General features: G+C 42.0%; 2 protein-coding genes across 3 annotated transcripts in view; one reads left to right on the forward strand and one right to left on the reverse strand.

Moving 5' to 3' along the window:
• The window catches only part of slc1a7a (solute carrier family 1 member 7a), a 28,488-nt gene extending 25,678 nt beyond the window's left edge, over positions 1-2,810 (reverse strand). The window contains exon 1 of the mRNA XM_070973863.1: positions 2,670-2,810. Coding sequence (XP_070829964.1) covers positions 2,670-2,810 — 141 coding nt within the window. The remainder of the gene's footprint in view (positions 1-2,669) is intronic.
• An 11,849-nt stretch (positions 2,811-14,659) lies between these two features.
• Positions 14,660-18,919, forward strand: LOC139339246 (protein shisa-like-2A). Of its 2 annotated transcripts, none has more exons than XM_070974777.1 (3): positions 14,660-15,015; positions 15,561-15,697; positions 15,854-18,919. In XM_070974777.1, the coding sequence occupies exons 1-3, from the start codon at positions 14,834-14,836 to the stop codon at positions 16,060-16,062; spliced, it is 528 nt and encodes a 175-aa protein (XP_070830878.1). In that variant the 5' UTR covers positions 14,660-14,833; the 3' UTR covers positions 16,063-18,919. The 2 variants fall into 2 exon arrangements, with proteins under 2 accessions (XP_070830878.1, XP_070830879.1); XM_070974778.1 differs by having other exon boundaries at positions 14,662-15,015; positions 15,857-18,555.
• Positions 18,920-21,031: the final 2,112 nt, after the last annotated feature.

The following is a 21,031-nucleotide window of genomic DNA, read 5'->3' on the forward strand; positions in this document are numbered from 1 at the left end:
ACTTTGTGAACACATGATTGTATGAAGGATGTTACTGCATTTTTTTTTTTTTTTTTTTTTTGCATTCTGTTTTTATTTATGTTTTACACAGCGTCCCAACTTTAGGAATTCTAATTCACTTATTTCAGCCCTCAACGACAGGCAAGACAAGCAAACTAGAGCTGCTGCTCTTTGAATGACTTTGATCCGGACAGAAGTATCTCAGTAACTATTGGATGCATTGCTGTGAAAGTTTGTAAAAACCCGCATGGTGCCCAGAGAATGAAACTTTGCGAGTTTGGCCATCCCCTCACTTTTCCACCAGTGCCATCATCAAGTAAAAATCTTAATTTGTCCAACACTGATTTATAACCGAATCCCATCAGGAACATTGCTGTGTTGCAGCAGCAATTTGCATATCACAACACTCACATAACTTACACTAAGATGACCTGAGGTAGGTAAGAAAACACGGTTCTAAAAACATATACATGTGCATAGAAACGTATGTATTCTATGAGCTCTCACAATATAAACTAAAGTGGAATGTGCAAAGTGAAAGAAACTATAAAACTAAGAACGTTCCCATCAGCCTCAGCTGTACTTTGTGTTTAACACGTCTTAGCAACTGTTAACATGCTCACACATTAACCTAAGGTAGTTAATACAGTAAAATCATACCAGCTAAACATCAGCATGTTAGCATTGTCACTGTGAATATGTTAGCAAGGTGATGTTAGCATTTAGCTTTAACCACCACTGTGGGTAAGAACAGCCTTGCATGGTTGCTTGCATTGCTGTAGACTATATGTTGTCATAGGGGTTAGAAGGAAATATACATCCCTTAAAATTATGGAAAAATTGCTGTCTTTGTACAAGCTTGAAAGACCGTTTGTGGTGGAAAGCTGTCACATGGGCTTTAATCCCCACAGCAGGCCATACAAAGTCGCACTGTTGTTCAATGTCACATGATGGCATCAGTTTTTTTTTGGACGTGTCATGTGGGCTTAGAAATGATCTAATTTTCATTCTTGTATTTGGGTGCTGGACGGTATGTGTCTATACCAGGACAATGAATGAGCTAACGTGGCATTTTGCCAGCTTAGTGACCCTGAACAGATGAAATTTACAGAAGATATATGGAATAGGTGAACAGTTTCAAACATTTATTTCCATCTGGGCTCAGAGAGAACTTGCATCTGCACATATTACCTGCAGTGATTTAACTAGATGTACGAAGATTAAGTGATTTAGCCTTTTTTTTCGCCGCACTGAGACTATACTTTGAGCTCTGAGACAAAAGTTTTGCTCCCATGCACAGTGACTGCTCCATATAAAACGGACGACTGCTGTGGTTAACAGAGCAGTGCTTTGCCAGCCACCAGGAGGGTATACATCTGAGGTGTCTCGCTGGAAATTCATTTGACATGCTTGCTTACATATTAATGGCAATACCTACATACATCTTACATCATGCATACAAAAGCACACATACACCCACCACCTCCAATGGGAAAAATATCACATGCCAAATTTAGCGTGATACATGCTTTCTGGCAATTTTTTGGAGCATTCATCCTCCGGCTGCCTGCAGAGATATTATTTCTCTGTTCATCGGCAGCCTCTTAACATTTCCTGAATTCCACCTATCTAATGCCGCTTCCCATTCTGTCTTGTGTGAATTATATAAGTGAACACGAATGCCATGTTATTGAATTGATGTCTCTGTGAGTGATTCACAACTAATCTCTCCACCGGCAATCCCTTCCCATGGATGCACTGAGTCTTGCAGAGAGGCTACGAGCAGTCTGAGCAGATGATGAGATTCACATTTAAAAAAAAACAAAACAAAACAATTCAGGCATGTCTTTGCCATTACAATGCACCTGGGGCAGCAGACAAATTGGCTTTTGGAGGAGTCTGAAACATTTTCATGTTGTGTTTTTTCTTATTCTCTCCTAAACGACGGCCGACCCTGGAGGCTTTTAGATCCTGAATTTTTTGACACTGTTTTGCAATTCCGTTGTGAGCAATGAAGATAAAAACCTTGAGTCAGTCACATAGGTGAAATTGTCTCTTCCTTATTGCGTCTGTTCGAGGGACACATTATTATTCATTACATTGTACCTTTAAGCACCTTAAGGGTCCAAGTGTGGCCAATTGTGACGATGAAACCTATATATTGGTGGAATCAGGCGGGCTTAGATGGGCGAAGAGAGGCTTTATCATTTAAAGTGAATGTGTGTAGTACTGTGAATTCATCCTATAGTGAGGCCTTACAGTATTGCTCATCTGGGGACAAAAATCAAGACCCCATAGGGTTATTTTTGGATTTAAGAATCATGTCTAGGTTAAGGTAAAGGTTGGGGTTTGGTGTGTAGCCGTTATGATGAAGCCTCCATGGACTCAAGTCAATGCAGTGCCCTCTGAAAGACAGTTGTACATGTCTGTGTGTGTGATTGTGGAGATGTTGGCGTGAAGCACATGGAGTGAAAGATAAATAGGCGGATGCAGGGAATAGGGCATTAGGTGCAATCTCTCGTGTTAGGATTTATCTGAATCCATCTCAGCATTTAAGAAAGAAACGGGGTCACGGGACTTGACGGAGGAGATAAGGCAGGCAGGTGGGCAGGTGGGTGTAAGGGGGAAGCGGGGGTCAAAGTCACCACCGGGCATTTTAAGCAACTGACCTGCTCAGAGAGCTGTTTGCCTCTGAGGAAGAAGCCCAGCAGGCAGCCAATAACCACGGCCAGGACAGACAGGATGAGCAGTCCGTTCTGCTTGCAGACATTCTTCACCCGCCCCCACACTTCATCCAGAGCCACCGCCATCCTCCTCCACCACCTCCTCCTCCTGCTTGTCCTGGTCTTGACTGCAACTTTGCAACCCCCCTCAGAGAAAACCACCCGAGCGAGCCCCCCCTTTTACCACTTATTCAGCCATATAGAGCCAGCAGAGAGCCAACATCCGCCACAGCACTGGAAGAAATAGCAGAGTGTGTGGACGCAGCAGGCGGGGCGAGATAGTTGGATGCAGACTGATGAAAGACAAGGTGAGACTAAGAGAGAAGAAGTTTAAAAAAAGATTTTAAAAAGTTGGCTTGGTGAACAGAGGGGGGCTGAGAAGTAAAATGAAAGAGTGAGTCGTCCAAAAATAAAGCACTTCAGGAGTTTCTGTGTTTGTCCTCCGAGCTGCTTCCTTGGTTATTCCACATGAGACTAAGAGCATCACACGGACACACTCTCTATCGCTGTCTATCTGTGTCTGTCTCTCTCTCTGTCAGTCAGTCACCTCCCTCTCTTTCTCTCTGCCCCCACCGACACACTCCTCCTGGTGACCAACAGGGGGCTCTGCGACAGCTGGTGGTATTGTCATCAGGGTTAATACTACGATCCTATTAGGCAGCGCTGCACGACTCAGATCTAAGGCTGGATTAGAGAGCTCTCTGAACAATTGGACAGCGGATTGTTCCAGATCACAAAAAAGAGAGAAAAAATTGCACAACAAGTGAGATCAGGTAAATAACAGCACAAAACCAAAACAGGGCCTTACAATCCCGGTGAGTTGTTGACCTGTCTTTATGTTTCACAGGTACAGTACGCATGATTGAGCATAATGGCACTGACCGCACTGAAGGCATGTATGAGCCCGCAGATATAAGCACACAAACACACGGACTGCATCCTCAGATGATTGCTCACTAATTCTAATTCCCATTCTCATTTCTATATCTTTTACAGACACTGAAGGCCATGAACATTTATTAAAGCTCTTACTGTGTGGGTAGTAGCACTGAGGCGATGTGGAGGTAATGTGAATTTATGTTTGAATAGGCTGGCTATGCTTTGGGTATTTTCAATTTTGGAATAGTCTCTGGTTATGTGGACTTTTAAAAAGCAGCAAAACCCCATTGTTCAGAAATGTCTATTCCCCATTTTATCTGGTGTTTTATCTGTTTCGTTTTATTCCTTTCCTTTTGATTTTGCTTGATTTTATTGTTTTGACGGTGAAGCACTGTGAAAAGTGCTATATAAACATCCTTTGCCTGTTCGTTTGCTTTGCTTGACGTGTTCAATGGAAGTCTGTGGCACAGAGGAATGAGACGTATCACACTTCCACAGAAGACACACAGTCAATTCAGTGTTCACTTTGGTCTTTTCATGGGATTTGCAGCCTGTTAGAAACATGTGGAATATCAGCAAACTTATCTTTTAGCATAAGCATAAGACAGCACATATTATTTATATCACTGTTGGTACTGCATAATTGAGCACAATTTGCAGTATGTCTCATCATCACAGTGAAGCCGCAGAGTTCACACACCTTTAAACTGTAAACAACAACCAGGTGATTCTTGAGCAGACGCTAGCCAGCTAAGAAAACGCAGCATTTAACATTTCACTTCTATGACCAAGTTGGATGTGCCTGCACATGGCATATACAGCACATGCTCATGTGTGGTGAGAAGTTAACGGATTGAAGTAATATCTGAAAATCGCTACTTGATATGTGGATATGTACATGTACAGTAAAAGTAGGCAATTAGCATTCGTCTAAAATAAGACATCCACTTAACAGGTCCCCATGGTCTCACACAGTAACAGAAGGCGCACACAGCAGTTAATTGAGAAACATTATTCAGATCATGTCCTGCAGTAAGATTACTGATAGATGGCATAGATAGTCATCACCTGACTCTATCTCCCATAATTGGCTTCCTTTCTCTAAGCTCTAAGCCACTGAAAGGCTCATTTTTGACACTGACTAAGAAAACGGAAATTGTACTTGACTGAATCTGCTGTGAAGCCGTCCTGGAAGTACGGAGATGAACATGAAATTGAAACTGACAACCACAATTACATCCTGAGACCGTATGAGGTGAAGTTTATTATAAAAATGTCACAAACTGTCATTATTATGTACATGTAGCTGGCTGCCACAGCCAGGAGGAAAGTTGGTCGGTGTCATCTGGCTTTAGTTAATCAGATCGCTGTCAGAAAGGACTTTTCTTTCTGTCCTGGTGGAATTACTAACTAGCATTTCCCCTCAAAGCCTGTTTTGAATACTGAAGTCTGTTTTACAAAATGACTCTCCTGTCAGAGATGTAACTAAACATGACAAAATGACTGTCCTTTAACAAGCTGCATGCATGTACTCGTTGTGTAAATACTGTTTAATCCATTCCTTACACTTGCTCTTGCAATTTTGGTTTTGGAAACCGAAAAAAGAAAAACACAATCCTTGCGCAGTCCATCATGTGTCTGAGGAGCAGTCTCTTCATGTTTTTAGAATAGTATGGCTCTGTCTGTTTGTACATCCCAAATTCCAATTTATTATCATGCAATCCTGCAATTAGCCTGCAGCAATTAATGCCGTATTGAAAAACCGTGGTCTCTTCTAATGTACGGCACGTTATGGGATCTCCTAGAAGTGTCTTTAACATAAAAGGCTTGTACAGTGAATGTTGCAAATATTACAAAAAAAATTATATTCCACAATAGACGCTCCATATTTTTGATTCAGTCTAATGGCTACGGGTGGTTTATCTGTAATGCTGATGTTGACGAAGATTGTAAATTAGTCAGGATGAGTTCTTTCTTTCTTTTTAGCTCTTTTTAAATTCATGTTATATTGCTTTATGCACATTACTATTACCTACCTATGCAGTTGTGTTATTTTAGAGTTTATAGGTCCCAAAATGCCACTCTCAGACAGAGAAGACAGGAGATTGTTTAATGGTTATTCAAGGAATGTGCAATCCAGATGAGGCAGAGAATCCAGAGAGACTGAGTCCAGGAAGTGACAAGTCCAGTTTCTTCAGTGAGAGCAGGCAAAGACAGGTGAGGGTTAAGCACTTAAGCACAGACACACAAAGGGAAGGTCAAGAAGGCAAGTAGCAGACTGACAAAAGGTACTTGGTGATTTTCTTACCTTGTTACCACATCGTTACCACACAAGTAGGCAGACAATTTGATGAATACTGGCTGGAAACCTGGTGCTTATATACTGTGTAGGCAGGTGAATCTTGATTGCTTGATTGAGCACAGCTCTGCTCAGGAGGAGAGGATACCAGGCTGAACCTGTCAGCCACACCCTGCAGTAACATGACAGACAGGGGAGAGACAGACAGGAGACAAAAGGAGAGGAAAACACAGGAGCACAAAGGGGAAAAGGAGAGGAGACTGCAGATCTCCACTAACTGAGAACACAGTGGTTGACGGCTCGAGCCTGAACTCCATGCCATGAACTCCAGTCGTGATTGTGGGCAGGTCTTTACTAAAGAAAGGCAGTCATTCGCAGGCCCATCTGAACAAGGCAAACTTATAGTTTGGGTGTGGGTAACTAAGGAGGCAGGAAAGACACAAGGGCAGGGACTGAAATGGCATAAGATGTTGGACTTTCAAAATTAAACAGGAAATACAATATGTACAGATAAGTGGCTGAGTGGAACGTTATAAAACCATCCAGCTAAAATATTGACAATTATACCATGGTCTGGGTGAATACTCGATTCTGATTGGCTGCAGGGTGTCCGTTAAAAAGTGTTGCAGGACACCTATAAAAAAGTTCAAGTCAAATAGCCTGATTGTTCTAAATTATTGCGCTGGCTCAAACGGCAAGACTTACTTGCTTGATACACATTTAATGATCAGAGTGAATGGTGGATAATATTTCTTGCAATAAAAATGAGGAAACTATCTGTGGACTGATTCTTTGAAACAAAATTTTGCATCATCCTCTGGACACACACAAGCGGTAAGAGGTACACTTGCCCTTTCTGAAATGATTCGGTTCACGCCTCTGCGTCGTCCATTCATTTCTGATAATGGACACCTCGCCGGGCATTATCCCTTACACAACGTCCTAGAATGTATGCACAATTCAACGAGATGTGTGGAAGGGATTTACTGCACCTGATGAGTTTTAGGTAATTACTGAGGACCCAAAAGTAAAAGGTAAACCAAGAGCAATTCATTATAAGATTAGTTAGTTGTGGAAATCTGATGACGAAGGAGGGCAGGAAGGCAGGAGACAATGGACTTGAAGCGCAGGTAAAATAGGATTAGGCAAAATCCTGTTTGTTGTGTTCTTCAAAGAAGCAGAACATGGTACCGCTACGACACATTGAACAATCGAGCTGCAGGTGGAGCTGATGAGTCCAATGGTGGTAGGTGTGCAGGTGAATAGGCAGAAGGAGGAAACTAGGCTGTATTAGGACAAGATCATTATCTTTCCCTAACATTAATGATGTGCTGCCAGTGCCTGAATGTAACCGTAAAAAAAGATCTTTATACTTTAGTTGCAAATGTTGTATATCAAGACCAGATGTCCCAGTGGAAAACAAATATGTTGCAAATTAGTTGTAATAAAACAGACATTAGGTCCACCAGGTGTTCATCTTTAACCTGATCAGTGAGGATGATCAAACTAGAAAAAAAGCAATGCAGAAAACTACCTACAGTATTACAGCATAGAGAGGGTTTGTGATGGATGGAGACAAACAAAGGTGTAGGAGAGGAAAGGAAGGTAAAGCCACTTAAAAAAAAAAGAAAAACTAAATGTAATATGGACCATGACAGACAGACCAGACAAGGAAAAGTGTATTGGTATCTAAAATCCTTCGATTTTCAGTTATAAGGGCAAGACAGAAAAAGTAATCTTGCCATATAAGTAACAGGGCGTCCCTGTGCACACACCCCGAACTCATACCTCCATCACTCTGATTACGTCAAAGTCCTCCACAATGCAAACATCTTAAATCATTTCCATTAACAACAATGTCCCGCGTATGACACATGAGGAAAGGCAGAGGCTCTCCTGTTATGTTAACATAACAAGCTTTCACATGATGGGTGATATTACTCTAATTGTAATCCCAGATGCCACATCTGCTGTGAGGCTGCTGTTTAATCCCTGAATGGGCTGTATGTGCTGTCGTCTGGGGCTAAAGACCTGGACCTCCCTGCTGGCGGGGCCCTGCACGCTGAATGTCTAAAATGCTAATCGCTACAGATTGCCACAACCCGTAGGAAATGTTATTTTAAAAAAGCCACAGGCTACTTTAGTCATACTTCAGAAACAGGCTATTGAACATCTCTGCCTTCAGCACTGCTCCCTGAGGAAAAGGGAGCTGCTGGACTGGACACACTGTGCTTTTCACAGCAGTTTCCGTGATAAGAACAGAGACACTCAAAACTGAAATGCTGCAAGATGAGTTTTCAAGGCACTGATAGGCACAGAGGACAGTGGGGTGGATATTGATGGACGGTTCCAGTATGCCATCGTGTCCTTTAGCTCTCTATGTCAGAAAGTCGAACGCCAATGAGACACAATAGAACTCAGTTGTTAGGCCCAGTTTTTGCTGTTGTTATAGGATATGTGCTTTGGAGATGGCTCTCATGCTGCGTCACAGACTCTGAAAGGGCGGTTATGCCGACGTGCAGAGCTGCTTTAGCATTAGAAAAATTTAGGTGTTTGTGTTCCTCCGAACAATATTGCCATGGAAGGTCCATGAAGTATCCTGGCCTGAAAATCTCATCGCTGGAGGTTCACTTGAATATTTTTGCAGTCATCAGGCGAAGACTTTGTAAAATGGAAACTTTGTTTGACATCAATTACATTTACTTTATTCATTTTAAATGATTCATTTTTCCTTTTTTCCTTTTTTTAATATCACATACTGATGCTTTTTTCGATTGGTGCTCTACCCTGCGATACTATTAGAGCAGTAAACCTCTTCAATGGCCATTTTTCACCTTTCTGACTTTCATTGATGTCCTCTGCTCTTTTCCAGAAAATGTTATGCACTACACTCACGCTCACAGAGGGCAACGGTTATTGAGATATGGTTTCTTGGAAAGACAGCTAGCGCTCAGAGATGTCAAATACAGAGAGGAAAGGACGTTGTCAGCAATACGCTTATGTGGAACCACTCAAGCAAGATATATATAAAATACCAATTACATACCAGGCAGTGCAGGGATTTGCTGTGTTGAGGGGGCTGTTGCTGCACAGGAAGCAGCATGTACAGGGGTGGCTGGCTTTAGCTGTCATGTGGCAGAGCAGAGCGCTGTAATGGAGGATGTTTTGCAGTGACTCTCTAAGAGCTGATTGGGAGCAGAAATAGATGGAGGCAGAAGGTAGAGGAGGGAGGAGGCGGGTGAAGGGCCAGTCAGGTGAAGAGTGGGGCATAGGAGGTGTCACCGATGTGATCATTAGTCTGTCGCATCGGTGCATTCATGACTAATGATGAGAGAGCGGATCTCACTTTGAATTTGAAGTTGCATGTATGTTCATATTTGTGGCTGTAATCTGAGCATTTCTCTTTGTGTGTGCACGTTTGTCCGTGTGAGTGTGTGAATGCCAGTGATGTTTGTGAACAAGTTAGGTGTGTGTTCTAACCGCCATGTCCCTCCACAATCCCCCACCACCGTCGAATAATCCCCTTTCTTCTGCCAATTTTTTCCCTGTTGCTAGATTGGACTGGCAGAGATAATCTGGGATTAGAGCGAGCAGTCAGGCCTGGTGTGCTCCTCATTCATTTAGACGGGGCAGACATGTTCAACATCCAAAGGTCATCTGCCGTGGGCCTCAACATATTCCATTACATATCATCTCAGGGCAAAATTTTGCAGATTTGGGCACTTTGCATGCTAAACTGGGAGCAAGAACAACGTGGTTGCTGCCTGTTGGGCTGAAGTGGAGCTGTTGATCCATCCTCATCAGCCTAAATGAATGTGGTCCTGAAGTACTGGGAGACATCTGCCTATGAAACTGATTTCAATCATTTGATCTTCTCTCTCTGTCTAACTCTTCCTAAAGTTTATTTTTGTTCCTGTCTGTCACTTTTTCCTGACGAATCCAGCATAGCTACCACCCCCTTTGAAAAGCTCATTTTTGGTAACTCTCTGCAGACACAAGCAAGGAGAAAAATTAGCTCAGAATTGTGTATGGAAAAAAAAAATGTTCATTTTATTCAGTTCATTATATTCCACACTCAGAAGAATCAACCTTTGGATATCAGAAAGGTTTGTAGCTCCTCAGTCACTGTCCACTGAACACCTCAGCAGCTACAACCCACAATTCTGTTCCCTCAGATGTTATTAAGAGGACTTACAGTCTCACTGTTCCAATACCTTTTCCTGTATTTCTTCTGTTAAGGATTACATTATTTACTTAGCACTTATTGAGACTTCCTTCTCACGAGGATGACATGATATTACTCACCTGTGATCTGGATGTATGTCTTCCCACTGATAGGTAGAAGAAGATCAATGCTTATTGCTAAGAATATAGGGAATGTAATTGATCCTTGCCATCTTTAAAATGACTGCAAATGAAAATAGCAGCTTTCATTTGCAGTCTCCTCACAGCAGGAGATGCTCCCCTGCGCCTCGCTACTGAGTACTGGGAGCTCCTGATCCTGAAGCTCAGTCTCATTAAAGATCCCCATGAGTATTCATTTACCTTTCACTTTCCATCTTGCAGAAAATTCATAGCAGCAATATATCTCACACTGGAGAATGCTTTGCACTAATTCTGTGTTTAAACCCTATTTGGTACATGCATGCACAACATCCGGCAGAAGTCATGCAACGAAAAGAACGGACTGTTTCTATTTCTAATCAAAAGAGCGTGAGGTATCGGCTCATTCAGTCACCTCAAGGTGTAAATGATTTGAAGAAAATGTCAAACAAACAAACAAATATGTGGGTTTGTTTGTCAGGTGTACATGTTTGCCTCATTCTGTCTAGTGCTCACCTCTTCATTCATATGTAGGGATGGCATTTTCATTGCCTGACATTTGTCATAAATATAATTAAAAATAAATCTTTTGACTTCCACAGTGACTTCTAGCTGCATTTCATCAACGCTAAGCACCATGGCAGATATATTTTCCAGCTCCAGTGAGCTGTTGGCAGGCATTTTTTATACTCCTTTTGTATAAAATGTACATATATATAGTTGATTTAGTATTTTTTATTCTCTTCTATGTCTTTTTTTGTTGTTGTTTTTTTTGTTTTTAAGAAGTCCTGCTACTATTGCTGTCTGTTCTATCTTATCTTCCTGTGAGACACCATTCACACTTACCTGAAGTAGAGTGGAGCCTTTTCCAGGCTCCTGTGTGCGGATTTTTCTCCTGCGTTGAACACCATGCAGCCTGTAAACCTTGCAGAGAAACTGCTCAGTTCATTTCAGACCAAGGTCTGATCGTATGGATTATGGATTTTTCACCCGACAGCGAGCTCTTACTAATGGCACTTTCTGCGTTCCTTCTCCCCCTCCTGTTTATTCTCAACACTAACAAGAGCATCCATCCCAACCATCACCTCATCAAATCACTGGCAACACAGGTCAGTGTCTGGATTTCATCGAGTGGTGGGACAATGCTCTCCTGGAATTGAACATCACTGGGACTGAGGAGATGGTAATTGATTTCTGGAGGAAGGCCCTGAGCACAGACCCAACCCCCATACATGGTGAGAAGGTGGATGTTGTTGAGTATTATAACTATCTCAGTGCCATCTTTGATAACACCTTGAGGTCTGAGCATATCACAGAGGCCATGATCACGAAAGTGCAATAACATCAGTACTTCCTCAGGAAACTGAATTCATTCAGTGACCAAAGACCCATCCTACAAACCTTCTATGGTTCCTTCAGTGAGAGTTTTCTGTGTCTCTCCTCCATTTGCTCCAGTTTACAACCTGGATGTCTCAGAAAATTATTGTACATTATTATTATTTTAAATGCAATTACACTATCAGCTTTTAAGTCCATGTCTGTTTCCTGTCTGTCTGTCTGTCTGTCTGTCTTTTTTTTTTTTTTTTTGGTCCACAATCAAATTGCTTTCATAGATTGATAAAGTTCTATTGAACTGAAGTAAACTGAATTAAGTTGAATTGAAGTACACAAAGACTCCAATCAACTGCTGCATTTTTGTTCTGAAAACCCCATTGACAAAATAAGTCCACAATAAAGGAGCCCTTTCAAGTTTTCAGAGAGGAAATCTTCCCTGGCTTTTTCCTTTCTTTACTGCGGCTTACATTTGTCAGTGAGAGCTTAGGTCGGGGACTTGGACCAATAATTATGTTTGGACAGTGCTTTTGTTGACCTCATGAGTACAACCAATAGAGGCTCAGAAGCAGAGCTGAGTCGCCAACATTGTTTGTCTCTTCATCGGATGGTAATCACAGTAACTAACATACGAAGCTGGTGTATTTCAAAAATATGTTTCTTAGAGAAAGAATCATTTCATTCAAAATATAAAGTATAATTAGAATTAGTGATGGTATCAGTCTGCTTGTGAGCTTGTGAGCTGTTTCAGTATGAAATTAAGTGAATCTGCAAGTCATACTGAAACTGTGGGCCTGCTGAATAAGGAAAGACAATGTTTCAACCAAATGGACTTTTTATGTTTGTCCCCAGTCAGAGACTCATTGGACATCATCTACAGAGACATCAGGAAGAGCTTGGCTCTTCATCAAGGCAAGCAAACATTTTAGCACGTTAGCTTTAAACCAACAAGTTTGATGTATTAACAATAGAGGAGGTAGTTTGTTGAAATTGAATTTAAACCCAGTGCAATTCAAATAAATATACATAATGCACTTTGTAGATACAAGTAGAAAATGCCTACGTCCTCCACAGCCTCTTCACCCTTCTGGCAAGTTACACAGAAGTACCTGCTGCTCTACCACCTGAATACAGAGCAGCTTCCTCTCATCCTCCACCATAAATAATAGTTTGCTTTTATGAGTCACTATTTATCCACTTAGTTATAAAACTTGATGTTGTATAACCTTTGTCTCTTACTTAACAGGGACTGCCTCTTTTGTTAATGCTAGCAGTGCCTTCAGTGATCATTTGAATTCTGGTATCTGCCATGTTCAAGGTTTTTAACACTAGTGGGTCTTCCAGGGCCTAAATGGAGGCACAAGGCCACGAGTGTTTGCACTACAGCGGCCAGTCAAAGCTGCCAGACATGTGTTTGAGCAGAGGAAACAGCGAACAGGCTTGTTGGGCTGAGTTATTGTGTTATCACTCATCTCTTGACAGAGCTGAGTTAATTCCTGGAGATGATAATCTTCATTCATAATTTCAAAGTATTATTAAGCCTGTGCAGTACACTGACTCTTAATGCACGATAAGATTAATGGCATTTTTAAGCTATTCTTTGATTCAACAATGTAGGAAAACAGGTGAAGCCCACCGACAATAATGCTCTTCTCTCTTTCAGTATCTCAGCTCACAGAGCTTAAATGCCACCAAACTCTGTTGATCTAGAATGAATATCTATCGATTAAAGGTTCTATGTAAGTTCTCAGGCCTTTACATTTAACCTTTCACATTAGACCCCTGACCAGGTCTCGCTCTATTGAGAGATCTATTGATCATCATCAAGTTGCATCAGCACTGACAAATAAAGACTTGTACAACTGTGATTTTAGCATCTATGAAAGGCATTGCATTGTATTGTGGGATTGTTGGTAGAGGGTAATGTACATGCAAGGGGCCTACTTTTTGTTTCACTGTGGGACAGTTTTAGGGAACTATATATTGTGGATAAATGTGTCTACTGAGAATCTGGACACTCGATGGAGTGTAATACCGTGAACAATTGTAAAGCGGGAGTATTATTGGAGGCTGCCAGTGTGTTTAGAAGAATGATAAATTATCTCAGCTCAACAGGTTCATCACTGAGGGGGATCCCAAACACAGTCCTGAGAAGAGATCTAATTGGCCAAACGCCTGTGTGAGCGTACCGCGGCTCAGGCTTTAGAACATATGGGGATTTTTTTTTAATATGTTTTCATAGTGTGGTTTAAAGTCAGTGTTGTATGAGTCAGACAGACAGCTGTGTCAAAAATGAGACAATGACAATCAGACATTTCACACAGCTCCTGTAATTATATATTATATATATATATATATATTATATATATATTATAACACTTACACTGTATTCTTTTACAGTGATATCAAATCACAGCAGGCTGTAATTTACAGATATTATTACTGTACTGCTGCTGGAATGGAAGAGGCGTTGAGACTTTATGTCCACTGCATTTAAATCAGTTCAATTCAACAACCTGTTCAAATGCAGTCAAGTGAGAGCATCACAGAGCCTTGTCTGCTCAGCCCTGCATGCTTGCAGTGTGTGTGTGTGTGTGTGTGTGTGTGTGTGTGTCTAATGTAAGGCTGTTAAAGTGTCCAGGAAGGTAAAACTGCTTTTGAAAGAGCTGCAATATGAAGTGAAGTGGTGAATTCCATAATCAACAAACATGCTTATGCTCTCCCAAAACTTAAGCAGATTAAGTAAACAGAGTAAGGCCGTGTGTGTGTGTGTGTGTGTGTGTGTGTGTGTTTGACCAGGTATTTATCACGTTGTGGGGACAAAAATCTGTTTACACAGTCACATTGTGGGGACTCGCCTCCCTTATGGGGACAAAATACAGGTCCCCTTAATGTAAATCATTAAATTTTAGGTTGAAGACTGAGGCTAGGGTGTCCCCACAAGTGATAAAAACACAACGTGTGTGTGTGTGTGTGTGTGTGTGTGTGTGTGTGTGTGTGTGTGTGTGTGTGTGTGTGTGTGTGTGAGAGAGAGAGAGAGAGAGAGAGAGAGAGAGAGAAGTCCAGTTCTTCCTCAGATGCCAACTGTTCCACCTCCGTCTCTCTCCCTCGGTCGTGCGCAGGGAAACACTCCAGAAACACACTCTGTCACTGGTCTCACAGCAGAGCGCACACTTGCACTGGCGATGCAGGGATCTTCCTCTTCTTCTTCTTCTTCTTCTTTGCGTTAATCTACAACAGGTGTTATTTTCTCGGGTCTTTCTCTCATTTCCTCAGCATGAGCGCTGAATGCAGCAGCTACAGCAGCGCTGACGGTGTGTTTGTGGACGGATTCTCCTGCCCCAGACCGGGAAACGCTGCTGCTGCTGTCTACTGCTGCGGATTTAATGATGTCAAGTACTGCTGCGATGATCCCAACAGTTTTTTCCCCTATGAGTACGGATACATGTGGTGGCTGAGGTAAGGACAATTTCCATGCGGGGAAAAGTCTTTTTTTTTTTTTCCTCCTTGCTGATAGTCATTTTCTAATATTTCACCACTAAAGCTGTGACATGTGAGGATGCTGCAGCTACATTCGACCACGATCAATAGATCAGCCAATCACTGTACAACAAAGTTTGTCTTCAGAGGTGTTGCAGCAGTTTGAGCAGCAGCAGCAGCAGCTGTTTTGAACCTTGACCCACCTGTCAGATGAATCCCCTGAGTACTCAGCCTGACACAAAATCTTTCAGAACAGTTAATTGCTTCAGTGGCTGCAGCCTTCTGTCTATCTGGATCACTGTATTCATCCAGCGTGTAAAAACAACACATTTCTTAAAAATTGATTTATTTTTAAATACCTTACCATGATGGGGAGTGGTTGACTTCATTTTCTGTTTAATGCAATTTCTCACCTTTGACCTTATTATCTCTCTTTCAGTCCTCTGTTTTACATCCTACACATCGTCCTGTTTTCTTATTGACCCCTGCTCTTTCCTCCTCTCCTCCTCTCCTCTCCTTCTCAGTATCGGCGCTCTGGTTGGTCTGTCCATCGCAGCCGTGGTCCTCCTTGCCTTCCTGATCACGGTATGTGTCCTCTGCTACCTCTTCATCGCCACCAAACCCAGTCGCCTTGACAATGGCCTGCCCCTCAGACCACCCGGTAAGTGTGTGTAGGCTCTCTTAAGTACACTGTGAGAGCGACAGTTTGTCAGTACCTGGGGTGCTCTTTGTGGAACCTTTCAGATCAGAGAAATCAGCCGCCTTTTCTGGCTTGAAATTACCCACAATTCTGTATAATTGTTTGAATGCTTTTCAGCAGGAGGCCCCAGCGAGCGATCCGGTCATGGGAGGGCGCCCTGTGCCACTGGTCCACAAGGATTCAGAAAACACTTCATGAGCAGGAAGCTGGACTGCAATAACCAGCCGCCAGACCCCGAGCTGCTGTTCCAGAGGTGCTTCACAGCTAATGTCACCAGTGTCAAAGTGGAAAGTCCCTCGTATGTCTCCAAGAGACCTGCGGTTTGAAAATAGGACCAGCAGTCCAGAGGCCAAGAGAGCCAGTGAATGTGCTCTGTTGGAGGGCTGCTGTGACACAGTAGCTGACATCATGTGGTGTGCAGAGGAGTTTTAGTGGTTAGCTGCAGTGACTATTGTGCAACACTAACGACAGGTGAAACAAAAGAGCGCTGTAGACCAAGCTCACCACGAAGCTGTGAAAATTTACATCTTCAAGTGTGAAATTTCTCTCCTTCTCATGACTGTAAGTAAGTGTTTGAGCACCAGGCACCAGTCAATACATGGAAATTGATCTTCTGGCAAGAGAGAGTTCATAATTGTGTTCAGGAAAGCCAAAGACCATTAAGCATTGTATCATTAAGGAAATATGCTAGGACAGCATATACATTCAGGATGTTTCATGTGCATGTAGAAAAGATGCTGCAGATGTGGTTTATAGCAGGAGAGGAAGAGCCTGACAGACCAAGACAACAGCTGGGTCTGGCCAGCAGGGCTGTGACGTCAGGGTGCTGCATTTTTCTAGCTGCATTTGCTACATTTAACTCAGGGACTGAAGGATTTGTGAGGGTCCGCACTGTGATGAGACTCAACAGAAAAATGACAGCTTTGGTTGTTCATTCAAATGCTTAAAGTGATCTTTGTTTACATTTTCATGACTAGAGACCTTGTGTAATCATGCAAATTGTGACTCGAGGTCGGGGTGGAAGGTCAGACGTGAGCAACACTCAGAACTGCTTTCCTTTAAGCGCGACTCTAAACACAGACATGTGGAGAAACTAGCCTTTTCTTTTTTGCCTTTAATTGACAGCAGAAAGTAAAAACTATTTATAGTAAATGGTTAAAAATATGTTAGATTAAATCTTTGATGGAGCTCTCATAGAATCTGAGCAGCAACAAGGATTCTGCAGAGAGACCTAATGAGTCCTTATTAAGCACAAATATGGACCCTAAATCTTAGATAATCGACATTACCAAAATGAAGACTGATCAGCAGAGTAACAGTGATGAGTGCTGAGTTATAATGACCTGCTGTAAACCTCCGTGAATATGATTGGAGGGTACAGGTCAGCTGACAGTCACACAGCTGTGCATAAGCCAGTGACTGTGAAACATGAATGAAACGGCTGCTGCCAATTTCGCTATTAACAGTGCGACGTCAGTGCTCTGCCTGAACCAGTGCTGTGTGTGAATTGTCTTAGTCACTGAACTGACCAGAAGTAGGCTGCGTTCAGACCGACTTTAGCTCTGCGTGAAAGGTGCAGGCGGCTCTGTGGTGAGCAGATGAGAAAAACGCTCACATATCTCATTTCTATAAAAGCTCTATTTAGCTGTGGTATGAGGTACACAGGCTTCTTCTGAGAGACAGATAAGTGCGTCCCAGACCGTCAGCTCCACATGAAACTGTAGAGAAAAAGCAGCCCATCTCTCTCTGAGGTTCCTCAGCGTCTCGAGCTCCAGGTAAAGGTGAAAACTGCTTAGCTGAGTGTTGAAAAGACAACCTCATGCACCCTCTTTCCCAGCTAGTTTCTACGTAGCTGCTGCTCTTAAGTAGCACAATGTATGTTACCAGCCTACCAGTATATACAGATATACTTTGCAGAAGTGTATAAAGACGGATGTTTTTCAGGATGTTGTTTCTCTCTGACCACTGTGCCATTTTTCTGTCTGTTTTTGTCTCAAATCTGTTACCTTGCAATGACATTATGGCATTATGACCAAAACCAGTGCACATAAAGACATGGAAAAATAAGAAACCCTTTATTTCATCTTAGTGAAGGAAGAGTTATAGAACTGTGATGTCTTATCTTTTTTTTTACGGTATGTTTGGATCACCACTTTTCAGCCAAACACATTGCAAAGTAAACGCAGCTTCTGTCTGAAGAGTACAGATTACTTTATAGTGTTACTGTATGCATCCACGCACCCGCGAACACACCAAACTTGCTGACTATCCAGCAAACACACCAACCTGTGTTTGCTGGATAGTCAGTTCCTTCTCAGAACTTTCAAGTGCCCTTGTTTTTATAACTCCGAATGGTAGCTTAAGTACGTATAAATTCATGCATGTCATGTGCTGTATTCATGATAAACTTTGACGTGTGTAACTGTTATATGGAAACTGACAAAAACCTCACTTGCGTTGTTATTTTCTTCATTGAAATGAGCACTTTGACAAGAAGGGCCTCATTTGACAGTATGTTCAGAAATGTGTTACCTTATAAAATGTTACAAACCATCAGCTGCTGTTGTCAGATGTTTGCGCTCTGCATTATGTCCATTTGGAAATGTCAGCACCAAGTTGTGTGTAATTATCTACTGCAGCATATTTGGACATTTCAAAGAATGACAGAGGAAAACAAGACTGAGGGTTCAATTTCTTTTCATGTCATGTCTCCAAGTTTGTTTGCAGTGTTTTTCAAAAGCACTGCATGAATGTCCTGTACACGGTGATTTATTCACACACCTGTTGAAAGAGCAGAAATAAAATCTGAATGAAAAGGCGCCACCTGATCACTATGCAGTGATGCTGCCATCCCACTGCTGGACTGAACAGATGCCAGATGTGGTGGAAAAACAACAAAATTACACCTTCATGTAATTTACATCAGGGGTAGAGGACTTTTTCTGTCGAGGGCCATTTCAGTTTTTATAACATCCTTTGAGGACCGTACCCAGTGACAATTTTTCACTGGGGTGCCACACATAGGGAGGGGGTTTGGGTCACTGGTGATATGCAAAGGGGGGTGGGGACCCCACCCTTACCGCTGTCCACATCCCTCTTCGACAAGGGCACACACAGTGAATCCTAAATCCTTTTTTAATGTTCATACTGTTCTTGTATATAATGTACATATAGTTCATTTTTAAAAGGGCATATGACTTCAGCACTTTATGATGTATTACCTGTGTACACATGCACACACTTGCACATTATGCTTCACTTGATTTGAGATTTAAAATTACTGGAGATTTATGGAAAAATATTTAAATGGCAGGACAGGGGAAAGAAGGTTAGGATAAGGAAGAATCCCTCGAAAACCGTGAAGCTTGACTGCTTTGGATCAGTCAGTCTTGAGCAGAACTGAGTCTTCAGGGTCACTTTTGAAAAGAGTTGCTAGTAGGTTGTTGCTTTGCCTCTCGATGATTTTGTGTTGTAGGTTGTCAGACACATCAGCTGGTTCCACATTAGATGATGTAGCAAATATGTTCACGCCCTTTTGTTGACTTCTCATGTCCTCTCATCAAATGCCTGAAGGAGTTTTCACACTCACCATCATGTTCAGACGTCATAGCAGCCTTTTGTTCATGCAGAGGAGGAAAATTCAGTTTCCTCTTTCCTAATTTCACTTTAGATGATTTCATGTTTGACAGCAGAGAGCTGAGAGGCTGGCTGGAGCTTCAGCTTCAGCTCTGACTCTATGCCATCACTGAGTTCATACGTCAGGTTTTCCGTCATCTCTATGAATTATTCCAGACAAACTGACACTTTGGAACAATTTTACCTTGTCTGGTGTTAGCAGCTCCACAGCAGCAACAAGACACTCCTTCACAAATCCTCCTTCTGAATGAGGCTTCAGCTTCTTGGCTATTAGCTCACTCACCACCAAACTTGCCTGCATACGTTTGGCAGCTTCTCGGGTGCGCAAATTCCTCCGAGCATTAACTTTGTCCATGCACATTTATCCTTGCAGTTCATCCAATTCAACATGCTTGTGGCTGTAATGACTCTTGGGATTAGTCTTACAAGAAACATTAATACTGAAGACTTCATTGCCATCCTTACATCTGATTAAGTAAATAGAAAACTGGGAACTAAGGTACACAAATTATTAGAAGTCAGGGGCAGTCAGAAAAGGGTGGAGGATTATGTCGTTTTTCTTTTTGCAGAAGAGAGAGTAGACCAACTGTTGTGGAGGAGCAGAGAAGTTGGGATTGTTAAAACCAGACTAATCAAAGAAATGCCCAATCATGATACTATCACCTCTTACCTGTTACGCCTGCTAGAATTCCACTTTCAGTATCTACATTAGTAGCTGTTTTGAAGGTCATTATTCTTCACATAAATGAAGTTTTCCAACTAGATTTCACCATGTGAAATTCTATATGCTTTGCCTTTGTAAGTTAGCAGCGGTGAAATGAGCTGTAGCAAACCTGTACTGTGTTTTGAGATATTTGGGGAGGGTGTTTACAAGTCAGGTCAAACTAAAATATGAAAAGCACTGATTTGAAAAACTGAAATAAGATTTAGCCCCCTCTCCTCAACCCAGTAATTTTCATACAGTCCCTAAACGTATGCCTGGTTGGAGCTGATGTTGAGTACACTACTTTGAAGTTCCTTTTATGCATGTCACATCTTTGTGATTGAATGGATGCTGTCTAGTGGCGGTGAGATGATGGATATGAAATATCAAATACAGTATCCATCTTTTATCTCTCGTTCCTTTGAATTCATTATTGTTTGTGAACAAGAGTCACCCAACACGCATGCAGGAGAGACAAACAAGAAGTTTACATTATAAGCGTCTCGGTGTCCTCCAACATCAAATATAGTAGCTGCATGTGCTTCTCTCAGTATGTCAAAGTATGTAGTAGTATGTCCAATACTTCAATATACACCAGCACACTTTTCTTTTCCTTATGGATGGTATTTCCACCCACTCTCCTCCTCCTGCCTTCATGTGGTGTTGTGCCTCACAGACACAGAAGAAACATCACGTGTCTCCAGGCTTATACCCTCAGACCCATCATGGTATGATAAAATCACTCCTAGATTATATTTAAATGCATTGTACTAAATGCAAGCACCTAAACATTGTAACCGAACCATTTCCATAGCGTGATCTAGGTCACGTATCACCATCATTAAGAAGGTGAATTTTTCTGAATTGTCTGTGCAAAGATGATCCTCTCTGAAGCAGCCTCTCAAAAATGCAGTGTGTATAATGAGGCGTCTCCGGCAGAGAAACCATGATTGAGT

The sequence above is a fragment of the Chaetodon trifascialis genome, chromosome 11 (genome assembly GCF_039877785.1).
Source record: "Chaetodon trifascialis isolate fChaTrf1 chromosome 11, fChaTrf1.hap1, whole genome shotgun sequence".
In the NCBI taxonomy this organism is placed as follows: Eukaryota; Metazoa; Chordata; class Actinopteri; order Chaetodontiformes; family Chaetodontidae; genus Chaetodon; species Chaetodon trifascialis.